Source organism: Aphanomyces astaci (genome assembly GCF_000520075.1).
Source record: "Aphanomyces astaci strain APO3 unplaced genomic scaffold supercont1.14, whole genome shotgun sequence".
Lineage (NCBI taxonomy): Eukaryota > Oomycota > Saprolegniomycetes > Saprolegniales > Verrucalvaceae > Aphanomyces > Aphanomyces astaci.
In genome coordinates this window covers 1,046,508-1,059,394 of record NW_009798277.1, presented here as the reverse complement: position 1 = coordinate 1,059,394, position 12,887 = coordinate 1,046,508, and the positions used below count along the sequence as shown (strand labels likewise).

Below are 12,887 nucleotides of genomic sequence, written 5' to 3'. Positions count from 1 at the left end.
GCCACCACAGCCACTACGCGACAACAATTTTCTGCGCTCCGCTGTCATAGAGCTGAAAATGGACAATGAATTTTAGGACGCATCATTGGTTGATTTTTCTCTGTTATTAACCAATGTCAGTGAAGGCAAAAAGTCGCTGATATTTCAGCGGCTTATGGAAAAAGCCAAAAACCGCTGACACAAAAGTCGCTCCGAACACGCCCTTAGGGCCTGTCTGCAAGTCACGATATTTCTCGATATTTTTCGAAATATTGAGATAACGTTATCTTGAATTACATCGAAATGATGTGTCTGGAAACCACTTCACTCACAAAATAATATAGAACATACCACTTCGACTTGTACATTATGACGGATAACGTGGTATTCAGAACCCCCTATCTATCTGCACACCATGAACAAGAAGATCGCACTGCTCTTCCTTCTGCGTTGGTCGCAGCGGCGCCGCCAAGCACGGCAAATCTACTTCCGATACGCATGGTACAGTATCATTATTGGGCATACGTGCTGAAGTCCTCCAAGCGTGAGTCCATCTTGAGTGGGATCGGGTGGGTCAACGAAGTTCTTCGCGGAAGCGAAGCAGTTGTGATCGACAACTTTCGCATGTCCAGCCGAACGTTCCACTCGCTAGTGGATGCCGTTGTCAAAACTGGGACACTCGTTGGCGGAAGAGAAGTCTGCATAGAAGAGCAAGTTGCCATGTTCCTCTACTTTATTGGACACCGCGCATCGAGCCGCGCGATAAAATGCCGCTTTCAACGATCTGGTGAGACCGTCACTCGGCACCTTCATGCTGTGATGGCGTCCTTGGTCAATCTGTGTCCAACAAACATCCGCATCCCACATCCTGGCGGAGCTGTTCATCCCAGTATTGCTTCCCGTGTTTTCTGATCTGCCGTATGGCTATTGATGGGACCCATATTCCAGTCCGCGTGTCGGCGTGCGATGTCTCCCGGTTCCAAAGTCGAAAAGGCGTGATAATGAACGTCCTTACGGCATGCGATTTTGATTTCACGTTCGTCATGGCTGGATGGGAAGGAACAGCCGGTGACGGAAAGTTGTATGATGCGGCTTTGCGTATGGGGCTGCACATCGACGATGCAAAGTTCGACATATTGGATGCTGGATTTGCTCTCACAACGAAGGCTCGTACATCGTATCGTGGAAAGCGCTATCATTTGAAGGAGTTTGCTCGTGGTCGCCAGCGTCCTCAATCCAAGGAAGAGTTCTTCAACTTGCGGCACGCTCAGTTGAGGAACGTCGTGGAGAGGATCTTCGGCATCTTGAAGAAGCGATTTCTGGTCCTTGTATGCCCTGTGGAATACAACTACAAATTCCAAGTCGACTTGGTCCTTGCGCTTTGCCTGCTTCACAATTTTATTCGACAACACGGCAACGACAGTTTTGAGGAAGAGGTCGTTGACGAAATCTGACGGCAAAATGAGCAGCCAATGGACTCAAGCGACATGCCACTATTCAATGAAGCGCTCGAAAGCTCGGAAGCAAAGACATGGCGTGACGAAATTGCCAGGATATGTGGGATCAATATCGAACAACTCTTCGAGCGAGACATCGTAGATATAGCCGAAATTATATTTGAGTTTCATTTATAACGTTCTCACACTTGTCCCCGCTGTTGTCCCCGCTGTTGTCCTCGCACACCATGGACTCTTACTTCAAACATGAAACTCACAGTGATGGTTTGATGTGAAATTAGTTTATCCCTGGGTTTTAAGGGACAATATTTGGCGCTTCAACCACACTTCTCGAACTTCACCGCTCATGGCACAAGTAGGGTTGCCTTTTTCAAGTCTTCCATGACTTCAAATGCAATTGCCATGTCGTCAAGTGATAGAATGGCGCGCTTTGCTGTCGATGTAAAGCCATCTTGGATGCCACATATGGAGACGCATCGTGCATGCCATGTGATGTCGTTAATAGCACGTTGTCTTTGAGTGCGTTCACAAATACTGACATTTATTGATGCCCATAATCCTGAAGCTGTTTAAGTTGAGCAGTCATGGTGCACGCCAACGACGGTCTGACACGTTTTGACAACCCAGCGCCACTTGCCCACACACGTCACTTTGCTGGCTTTCAAGAACTGAGTACTAATTGACTTGCCTCAGAGTTGTCGGAAATGCTGTCCATTAAATCCATATCCGCGACGTCGTTGTCGATATTAGCATCACTGTATTGATCGTCACCATTGTCGGTTGAGCTGGCCATACTTTCCTGTTGTGTTGTTGATGATGCGTACTTTCCCGTGGCATCCGTCATAGAGCTGCTGGCAGCGCAGATTCTGTGGAAAGCGTTTTGTCTCCCCCAACGCCCACCGTCTTGGTTTCCCTTCCAGGAAGTGTTGCTACGATCCCTCCGTGCACACGAACCGACATGTGGCTGCTTCGATGCCGATCCCTGATGTGCGTACCATTTGCGACACTTGAGCATACTGCTCCTTAATTTCTGCATTCCTGGCCTTGAGCTGGACTTTGGTGTAGTTAACGCGGTGTTCGATGTTGAGATTACTCAATGCTGCCTGCCACGCCTCCTTCTTGAACCCACTGTTTGCACATTTGCCAAGGACTACCACTTGGTAGATCATCTCGGTCATCCAGATAGCATCCTTCTCGTCGGTCCAGGTTGCGCGCTCGTCGATCATGCTTTTTGAAATATTGCCCGCTCTTTCCAATTATCCTCTATTATTGTCCAATCACATGGCATCCAGACAGTCCACCAAACAAAAATATTGCATAATGAAGTTATGTGGTTTTCTGTATTTCAAAAAATGCAGAATACACAATATTGCAATATCATGATATTTTTTAGGGTGGCTTCCAGACGGGGCCCTTAATATAAGGTATAATAAGTCCATGCACCCAGTAAATTGGCCAATCAGTAAATCCGAGTGCTGATGTACTGAAAATTTACTGAAATATAAGCACCATTATCTGGTTCAGTACTTTGTACTAGATTTGCTGGGGAGCCAAGCAACTCGGCACAATCGATTGAGGACGATGTCAATCCTTCAAAATGGCAATTAAAAGCAGTGCACGTTGCTTTCTTCCTCAGGCTGAACACTATTTGATTCTCCAAAACTCGACCAAAAACAGTGCAATAATTGATGCATTACCTTACTTCGAACTACATTCATAATAAAACTACCGGTAGATTATTGTAACGTTAGGCAATCAACGATAAAGACGTTTAACGTCCACGATGTATAAAAATGTACACTTTGACAGTTCTGACTAACGTTAACAGCGTAAAACTGGGCAAAAAATCATCATTCTTTCTTGTGCTGAGTTCTCGCCACGAAAAACCATCCAATGCAAGGCACAGCCACTAACGTTGGCACGACACTAGACCAAGTCGAAGCCAGCGAATTGGAAACGAAGCTCGTTGCATGGAACAAACTGGAACGCCGCGTGAAGGAAAACCTGGCACTGGTGCCCGACATTGTGACGCTGAACGTGGGCGGCACCACCTTCCAAACGGCCAAAGGCACGTTGCTGCGCGTGGACGGCAGTTACTTTCATGCGTTGCTCGGGTCTGGTCTGTGGGCCCCCACACAGGAGGGGGCGTACTTTTTGGACTTGGACCCCGTTGTGTTTCGTCATGTCCTGCTCTTTTTGCACACAGGGGACGTGTCGATGGTCGGCTTGACGTTTGTCGAGCGTACAGTGTTCAAATCCATGATGAAGTCGTTAAACTTGGACGGTTTGCAAGGATGGCAATGGCATCCGACTGATGATTTCACCTTGTCCACAGACTCGCGGACGATTGCGCGATCGGTGACTAGTACGCGCAATGTGTTTGACGTGGGCGCCGTGGCCGAGCTGCCGCCGTCTGGGAGTTGTCGCATTCGAGTGGACAACGTCGATGGGCCGTTTCGAATTGGCCTCGGTACCATCACGGACCAGGACGACCGTAGCCGACCTCGGAGAAACCAATGCTATCTCTACGAATCCGACGGTCGATTTTTCAACAAGAATCACCACGTTCAATCGTCTGCACTACCAAACCTGAAAACGGGCGACGTGGTGACCGTACGTCGCGCTCCTTTGCGAATTGGGTTTGCAGTGAACGACGACCTTCCATTTTACGTTGAGCTCGTGGACCCGTCCGAGGAACTGGTCCTTGTGGTTGGCATGTATCGAATTGGTACCAAGCTCACGAGTGTCGACTAGTTTTAACCGGAAATTCAGTCAAATGGACAACAAGAATCGGCTCATGCTTCTTGGCTTGGACTCTCCTCGAACCCCCAAGTGGTACTGTATGTAGATCAACCTATCATCACAAAGCCGCGAAAGTAGAAGGGCAGCCGCTCGTCACTTCTGTATTTATTTGGCTGTGGAGGTCTCAGTAATGGAACTGTCGGATAAGTGATATTGCCGGATATATTCGGATATGTCCCTTGGACAGTTTGGGTAGGATATGATAGATGCACATGATTGGTAGATAACCACGACAGTTCAGTTGGTAGTTTAGTATTGGCTAATCAGCGACAGTTAAGCAATTACGACTGACCAATCAGTGTATAGCATTCTTGTAGAGCATTTTCACAGCAGTTTTGTCAAAAACACTTGGGACAATCATATTTTGCATCATGACGGAACAAATCGAGCAGTTGGACGTGAAGTTGGCCAAGTGGAACGAGATGGAGCGCCGCGTACAAGAAGACGTAGCGAACGTTTCAAGTGTTATCACGCTGAACGTGGGCGGCACCATCTTCCAAACGGCCAAAGACACGTTGCTGCGTGTGGAAGGTAGCTACTTTCATGCGTTGCTCGGGTCTGGCATGTGGAACCCCACACCGGGCATGGGGGGTGCATACTTCTTGGACTTGGACCCGGTTGTGTTTCGTCGCGTCCTGCGCACGGGGAAGGTATCGACGGACGGACTGAACGACCTGGAACTGACATCGTTCAAATCCATGATGGAGTATTTTCAGCTCCACGAGTGAGCGCTCCGACAAGTTTGACTCCTATATCGATGCATTTTACATCGGAAATCTAGAATTCTATCAACGTGGTGATATAGCGATAAATTTACACCGACTCTTGCGATGCTACAACGAATACCGGCCGAGGAAATACACACAGTGGACGAGCATGACCAGTTCTGCATGCATGGTTGATATCAATATAAGGTTATATAAGCGTATCATTGACATGTGATGAATGACGACTCGCCTTCTACTTGTGAGAGGGCCCCCATGGTTTTTGTACAAGTTCAGCGAATCGCAGACTACTGTACAATGGTGAGCGCGTTTATCAAAAGGAAATGTAACGCTACTGTAGTTACGTTACACTACTTGCTACGTGCTAGACTGTCCAAACTGAACGGAACCAGTGCACGCACTTACAGTTAGGAGACAGTACACTCGATCTGTAGCTTTTGCAATATTGCTAACCATACTAGCGTAAAGTGTCAATTAATGGCATATGTGCCAATTAATTACGTATAAAACTAAGCCAATCACTGATCCCTAAATTGGAAAAGCACCAATCACAGAACAAACCTCTGAATATGCATACACGTAGCCATACAACACCGACGGTTAAAATAATACGTCAACAATTGGCACACCACTTTATAGAGGTATAGCATATACAGCTCAATTGAACGAAATACATTGCACGTTGATAATTGGTGGATTGCCCTGAAAATTGTCTATAATTTAGGGCACTTCAGGATTCAAAAAGGATTATGTCTCAATCAGGAATTATGGCCATTCTCCGAAAAACAAAAAAAGTTGTATTGCAACAATTTGGTTACCGGTAGTATTGACAATGAATGAGATTGCTCACTGTAAAGCTAAGAGAGTAATTTCTTGCGTAGCCGTAGCCAATACTACGATTTTGTAGCCACCGTTTAATGATTATCCGGATGTCCTTGAAGTTGATCATACAAGTCCCATGTGATGGTACGGGTCTCCGGATAATGAAGATCGCGCAGATTTGAAAGAAAATGCTGGCAAGCCCATCCAGTACCGACGACAGCAGGTGCCAAGAAGACGACGACGGCAACGATGGGCATCCGTTCAACAACGAAGTACGAACGAAGCAATATACCAAGAACTGGAGCAGCCGGTTGCTCACGCGTATGAAGAGCGTCGTCCTGTCGCCGTTTCTTGAAGTTGAGCTCGACATGTCGACTCGGCTAGCGCAGTACAAGTCCGTCCTTGCCGCGTGCCTCGTGGACCGCAACGTGCAAAGCCACCAGTTTTCTATGGATCTCATGCGAATGGACAAGGAGTGGTCCGTGCGCGTCCGCAAGCTGGCGTGCCATGGCACCTCTCGACAACTTGTAGAGCGCCATCGGTTCCTCCACCATCTCTTGGTCCAGGAATTGCGCCTCGCCATCGAAGTCGAAGCGTGTGTGAGTCAAATCCTCGACACCCGATGCTGCGAATGCGATGCCTTCATGGAGCTTGCTACATCGTGTCCACCCTCCGACGTCGAAGGAATAGTGGACTTGTCGTTCTTTGCTCCACCGAGCCAGCTCATTACGACCCATCCCGAGTACATCAGGCTACACTCGCGTCAGCAATGCCTAGTCTCCGTCATAGCGCAAGCCAGAGACGCCCTTCAGCGAGCTGCCCCATCCCCACCACCCATTTTATCGTCGTCCCCAGAACCATTGGCTATGACATCGTCCACAGCAGCTGACTTGTTGTGCATTCTACGAGCCATGGTGCTCGCATACCCTCGCGATGATTTGCATCCCCACGACGACTTTCCGCTGCTCTCATTCCCGACTCCAGCAGCACACGCGTCGTTCTCCGTCCACCTTGAATCGTTTCGCCGGGCTGTGTCAACCACCCATTCGACCACAGGGCGATTGGTGCGTCGCTGGCATGTGAAACTTCGCCAAGACATTGAGCGCATTGTCGTCCAAGAAGAAGAGGAGGAAGTGTCGTCCAATCACTCGACCGCACGCGATGCCGCCTTCTTGGACGCATCCTGTCCACTCATTTCCCCCGCCCGGATCATCGTTCACTGCCCCACCACCCGCGCCAACCCTTTCGCCGCCGTGGCCATCGACACGGCCCGCCTCCCATCTCCCCATGTCCTTGCCGCATTTGAATCGTTCCTTGCTCGCCGCATCTACCACGACCTGATGCTCCATCAGCACCAACAACACATGAAGATTGATCACGAAGTTATGACGAGTAGTAGTAGTACCCTCGCCGCCATGCTCCATGTCGGTGTCCATCATGTCGTGTTTGCGAATTTGGCGCCATTGACAAGTGCCTATGAAGACAACGCCGTGTTCAAGCACTTGGGCCACCTAAAGGGGCGACCCAAGGCGAGTGCAATGCCACTTCTGCTGCGGCCATTGGCGTCGTTGTCCGGCAACGACGACATGGAGTGGACACCGGCGCTGCTGCCGCAAACGATGCATGCGCTCATGTGTCTGTGCGCCGAAACGACCCCACTGGGCATCCTTTCCATCCTGATGATAGCCATTCGATGTCTCCATGAAGAAGTGGCGCCGTACATTCCATCCATGAACGCAGACGTGCTCATTCCACTCCTGCTCCAAGTGTTTTGGATGCAACTAGACGTGCTGCCGTCGATCTACCGCCGACTCCATGCCGCCGCCACGTTTTCCCAAGCCTACGTCCATGACGGCGCCGAAGTCGGTATGTTGATGACAAGTTGTCGCTGCGAATACCAATGTGTGCTGCCATGTATGTTGGTTGTAGTGTACTACCTCACGTGTATGCAAGCAGCCGCGTCGCACATTTACGCGTCGACGGTGGAATCGTGCCAGCATTGCATCGCTGAACATGACGTCTCGATACAATGGCGAGATCTAGGAGCCCCCGACATCGACTCAGTGGGGCCTAACAACGACAAGGAAGCCATCGCCGAGCTATCTGCATGGCTCAAGCACCACTCCGTGGCCGACAGTACCATCTCGATTGTGTCGAAGGAGTCATGGATGCTGTGATGCTCAGGCATGGGTCCATCTGCTAGAAGCGGTACGTCAAAGCTGGTGGTGGTAGGTCGATAATGCGTGGGCGGTGTCACAGTCGTCGTTCCATCGATCTTTCCAAAGATATCGCAGAATCAAAACCAAAGAACGTCGAAACCGTTTTGAACGATTATTAATTCGTGGAATATTGAAAAACAATCGAAAATTCAACATAAAACGCGTTTTTATCGAACGTTGAACCATGGCGTCGCTGAAAGACAGAAGGTTCCGTGGAGTGCCAGACGGTTTTTTCCGGATATGGTCGATTTTTATCCGAAACAAAACGGGTCAAATACAAACATCAAGTCACGAGAATAAAACACGTGGGTCGCCAGAGGAGAAAATGATCAAAAAGGCGAATCAGTTGTCCGGGTTTACTTATTGGGTTGAGGTTTCCGCATTTCGAAACTCGCCCCCACCGTGCCACATGGATCATGCCCAGTTCACAACAACGACCGCGACGGACGCTGCAATGACATTGCCGACTTCAGCTACAAGAACCACGGCGTTGGCCAAAGACCGTGGCGGCATGCATGTCGCTGCAGCAGCTTCAACCCTATGGGGCGGCTTGACCACTTCAACCGATCGGTACACAGTCGACTTGGTGCAGTGGCAGTCACCAAATGACCTCCCTGAACGACGCCTAATGGTCCAGCGCATCATTGCCATGACGAGGCGCCACAAACGACGTGTCTTGCTCGGTATCGACGACACTTGGGACGAGAAAACCCCGTCACTCGCCAAACGCATCGAGCTGAGCCTGTACAGTCGAGCCGCGAGCTTCGAAGAGTACAAAGACCTGAACACGTTGCGCCGGCGGTTGCAGAGTTTGGTGTCGTTAAGCTACCACGAAGCGGCAAGCATGAAGGCGTGTAAGCGGTCACAAACCGATGACGTGGCCCCACGAAGCGTCAAGCAAAAAATTGGTCCCCCTGCCCAGCCGACTTCTTCGTCAGTGTTCCTTCTGCACAACGAAGACCTCGTGCGACACATTTACGGGTTCCTCGATGGGAAAGACGTATTGCGACACACGGCCGTGTCTAAGAAAGCGTACTCGTTGCTGCCCTCATGCGTCCACACCCTTAGCTTGAGCGTGGACACACTGGCCCGAGCATTTGAGCTTCAGTCGACTCGATTCCTCATTCAACTGGTCAACTTGGAAGCGCTTGACGTGTACAGCCACCGTAAGAAACCTTGTACAACCGACAAATCACACGACGCCGAGAGCAGCAACGTTGCATTGCATGCTTGGGGGTGTAGCGAACTCGACATCTCCCAGACGAACGTCGGCGAAAGCGCGGTGCTGGAGCTCGCCACCGCCATCTCCCGCGGCGCTGGTTCGAAGCTGCGGCGCCTCCGCCTCGTGTCTGCGTTCACCAACACGTGTCATCGCAATGCAATCCATGCGTTGTGCGCGGCCCTCCAGCGCGGCGGATGTCCCCGCCTCGAAGACCTGCTCCTGGGCGGCAACAGCTTTTCCGACTGCGGGACCGTGGACGTTGCTGCGTTGCTAAGCGAGTTCGGGGCAGTGCCCAACCTGGTGCGGCTGGACCTGCGCCGCAACTTTATCGGCGAGTCGGGTCTCAAGCGCATCATGCAGGCGTTGGGCGTCGGCGCCGTGGCGAAACTCAAGTATTTATGCATGGGCGGGAACATCATCACAGACAACAGCGTGTCGCCCGTGGTGGCGCTGCTGTCCAGCACGTTGTGCCCCCAGTTGCGGTTCCTGGGGCTTGAAGATAACTTTATCAGCCCCTCGGGGGTACAGAGCATCATTGACGCAGCGGTGTGTGGGGGGATGATGCCTAAACTGCACAAGGTCGCCGCCGCCGAGTAGGAAAACGGCTCGTTGTTTTTAATATTGTACGACCATATTTATTATTATTGCCACGAATCTCGTGTTGAAGTTTGTATGGTGGCCTTGGTTGGGACAAGCCAGTATACATTTTTCGAGTATAAAAAGGCCCTTGAGGTCGGTATTATTAGTATGTACTACAAAGCTTACTACGTATGTATGGACTTGAAGCGAAATGAAGCGGTTGAGAGCGGGAACTTCAAGGTAGTTTTATTTTTTTTAGCCTGCAAAGTTTGATGTGTAATTGTGTTGGACAATAGGGCAAGAGGTGTCCAGACAGAGGAGAACGTGAGGAAGGGGCTGAGTCGAGGTTTGGGTACGGTAGGCTAACTGCGTCCATAGTTACTGTATTACGCTGGTGGTTGAGCAGTGTCCGGGTCTCCCTGTGAGCTGTCACTATAATGGCAACCAACTGGGCGTCGTTTGTGAAGAGTGGGTACGTGGGTGCTGCGCTGGCCGCAAATCTCGAGCGAACACAGCGGGTTGCAGGCAAGAAGTGTCGCTTCGGCAATTCATTTGTCAAGATATGTCGTGCTGTCGTCAGTCGGCTAAGGCGTATGGTTGCAGCATATGAGGTCAAGCGTAGATTTATTTCATCGTTATTACGTGTCATCGACTGGGAAAATTAGAGCATCTCTTAACTACACGTAGTACTCCGGAGTAACTATTACTTCGAGTACTTCGAAGTAACTACGAGTAGTACTCAATTTCAGTTAACGTCAGGGTACTTCGAAGTAGTAAATACTCTGGCGCTAACTGAAATTTCTGATGTAACTTACAGTATGTACTGTACGCTAGTCGGGATCAACGTGCTGACAACGCCATGATGAGTTCACAGTTAATTTGAACCCGGTTCTTACTTGGGGTATCATGGATAACGTTAGAAACGTTACAAACCCATGCTATTAATAGGAAGCCAAAGACAAGACCAACTAATGCAGCTTTTACTACTTTTCTATTTTATTAAAAAATATTAATATGTTCTTACAGTTTTATTTTTAATAAAGCATTCTTTTACACTTAACTTCTGTATCTTGATTTGACCATTTTAAATAATTGTGTAACCTTGCAACTCAAGGTTACAATATACTAGTATAATGTTATGCAAGTTTTTCATGCGACATTTGCAAGGTATTTCGACCATTACTCGAAAAGTAATGTGAATCACGGTATTTTAATGGCAGAATCGAATTCACTGAGGAAAACTACGACTACTGAATTTGATACTTCGAAGTATATTTTTTCTAAGAATCTCAAATACAAGCACAAAAAGGGTCGTGGATGCTCTCAACCACTGTAAGTAGTAGTACTACGTAGTACTTCCTGTAGCTGTTCGTGCGTGTTTTACTTGAACGCAGTTGAGATCACCAAAGAAGATTTAATACGTTATTCAGGATTTCCATGTGTACAGATGTTGAGTTAGCTACATGTTGGGCGATTGTAGCTCACGTGTAATACAAAGAATACTACACGTGACCGACCATTGATGTGCCGGTTTTTCTTCATATATTTCAGTTGTTTTTTCGAATCCTCCCTTGGAGTACATTTTTGGATGGATAACGTTGAGCTCTTTCGAATGAGCTTAAAGTATATCGATTTAAACAGTTTAGGATTACACAAATTAATTTTTGAAGTTGAGGGCGACCATTGATGTGCCGACTTCTATACTTGAGTAACATATGGTGCACGTCATCTATAAACTAAGCTTACAGTTAACAACTTTTTATAAAATTTTCTGACTTCTATTTCGTATTCATTACTCAAAATTTCAGCAAATTGAGACGTAGAATCGACAGATCTCAATGTGTTGAAGAAATTCTACGTCTCAGATTCAAATTTGGTGATTAATTGTTCAGAAATAGATATTTAACCTAGCGGTATTTTACATGGGCGCATGGATATTTGGCCATTGGGGTGGCCACTGAGATGTATCTTGATTTTTGTATGTGGCTCCTATCCGTATATAATATCCGGAGGAGTTGGGACCTTTAACCTCCCACTGCAGTGATAAAACGCATGAAATCAGTATTTAACGTATTTGTTTTTTGGGTTTAACTGCATTAATTGTACGTTAAATAATAATACCTCCATTCATTTTTAGATGAACGTGCATCATATTACGATTACCATTTTATGAAGGTTTATACATATCGAACAGGTATAATGTATAGAAGTACTTTTGAACACGAATGTTAGAGTTCATAGGATGTATTTATACCTTGAGGTTGCATTTTGTCTAATGAAAATCGATTTAGGGTTTGATTGGATGAATAAGTCGGCACATCAATGGTACCTCCGATTGGAAATGATTGATACCAGTTACGCACAATTATTATTATATTATACAGGTGTTATCATATTCGCTGTACAGCACTGTACCACAAATTTCCACCTAACTGTAAACCAGCATGTAAAATCGGATTTCTACTGTAGTGAAATTTTCTACTAACGTGGGGCACCAGTCATCAGCATCGCTCTTTGCTTATTTTGTTCGTCGATTTCTCGTTGACTACAACACATATTGGGGTGATACATATATCAAAATAATCGCAAGATTCAGCCCATCAATTGAGGTTCAAAGGATATCAATTTAAATAGTAAACACCTGCAGTACGGATTTACAAAAGTAGCGATTTTCGTAGGGCACCAGTCATCGACGCACGTTTTAGACTTGTGTAATGTATTGAATCCTCCACGCTCTAGTTCGCGGGATGCTGTCATCATATTAGGTATCAAAGGAATATGTGTTTCGAATGGGTATTAACTGCTACAGTAACAATTTCTGTATGATCAACACAAAATTGACTGGTCCAACCAATAATTTATCAGGTGCACTAATTCTTGAAGGACTACATTTTGACCAATAAGAGGCATTCGGGCATTTCTATTGGCTTACAACAGTGCCGATGACTGGTGTCTTAGCCGATGAACTAAACTTTTATTAAAAAAATCCAATCCATTCTTTTTGAGAAAAAGACTTTTTAAAACATTATTACTTAAATTTATATATTTTTAGGTTTTAGAATAAATTATAAATACAGATTTT

General features: G+C 47.4%; 6 protein-coding genes across 6 annotated transcripts; 5 read left to right on the top strand and 1 right to left on the bottom strand.

The window, feature by feature from the left end:
- Positions 1–477: 477 nt before the first annotated feature.
- Positions 478–1,433, top strand: H257_07167 (hypothetical protein; the record flags this gene model as incomplete). Its single annotated transcript, XM_009832605.1, has 2 exons — positions 478–868; positions 928–1,433. The coding sequence occupies 2 exons, from the start codon at positions 478–480 to the stop codon at positions 1,431–1,433; spliced, it is 897 nt and encodes a 298-aa protein (XP_009830907.1).
- A 770-nt stretch (positions 1,434–2,203) lies between these two features.
- H257_07166 (hypothetical protein) lies at positions 2,204–2,662 on the bottom strand (the record flags this gene model as incomplete). The annotated part of the gene is made up of 2 exons (XM_009832604.1): positions 2,204–2,365; positions 2,432–2,662. 2 exons carry the CDS (start codon positions 2,660–2,662, stop codon positions 2,204–2,206), a joined length of 393 nt encoding a protein of 130 aa, XP_009830906.1.
- Positions 2,663–3,329: 667 nt separating this feature from the next.
- H257_07165 (hypothetical protein) lies at positions 3,330–4,190 on the top strand (the record flags this gene model as incomplete). The annotated part of the gene is made up of 1 exon (XM_009832603.1): positions 3,330–4,190. One exon carries the CDS (start codon positions 3,330–3,332, stop codon positions 4,188–4,190), a length of 861 nt encoding a protein of 286 aa, XP_009830905.1.
- Positions 4,191–4,599: 409 nt separating this feature from the next.
- Positions 4,600–4,966, top strand: H257_07164 (hypothetical protein; the record flags this gene model as incomplete). Its single annotated transcript, XM_009832602.1, has 1 exon — positions 4,600–4,966. The coding sequence occupies exon 1, from the start codon at positions 4,610–4,612 to the stop codon at positions 4,964–4,966; it is 357 nt and encodes a 118-aa protein (XP_009830904.1). The 5' UTR covers positions 4,600–4,609.
- Positions 4,967–5,968: 1,002 nt separating this feature from the next.
- Positions 5,969–8,158, top strand: H257_07163 (hypothetical protein). The gene is made up of 2 exons (XM_009832601.1): positions 5,969–7,651; positions 7,715–8,158. The coding sequence occupies exons 1-2, from the start codon at positions 5,974–5,976 to the stop codon at positions 7,960–7,962; spliced, it is 1,926 nt and encodes a 641-aa protein (XP_009830903.1). The 5' UTR covers positions 5,969–5,973; the 3' UTR covers positions 7,963–8,158.
- A 172-nt stretch (positions 8,159–8,330) lies between these two features.
- Positions 8,331–9,885, top strand: H257_07162 (hypothetical protein). The gene has a single exon (XM_009832600.1). It carries the CDS (start codon positions 8,414–8,416, stop codon positions 9,821–9,823), a length of 1,410 nt encoding a protein of 469 aa, XP_009830902.1. The 5' UTR covers positions 8,331–8,413; the 3' UTR covers positions 9,824–9,885.
- The last annotated feature ends 3,002 nt before the right edge of the window (positions 9,886–12,887 follow it).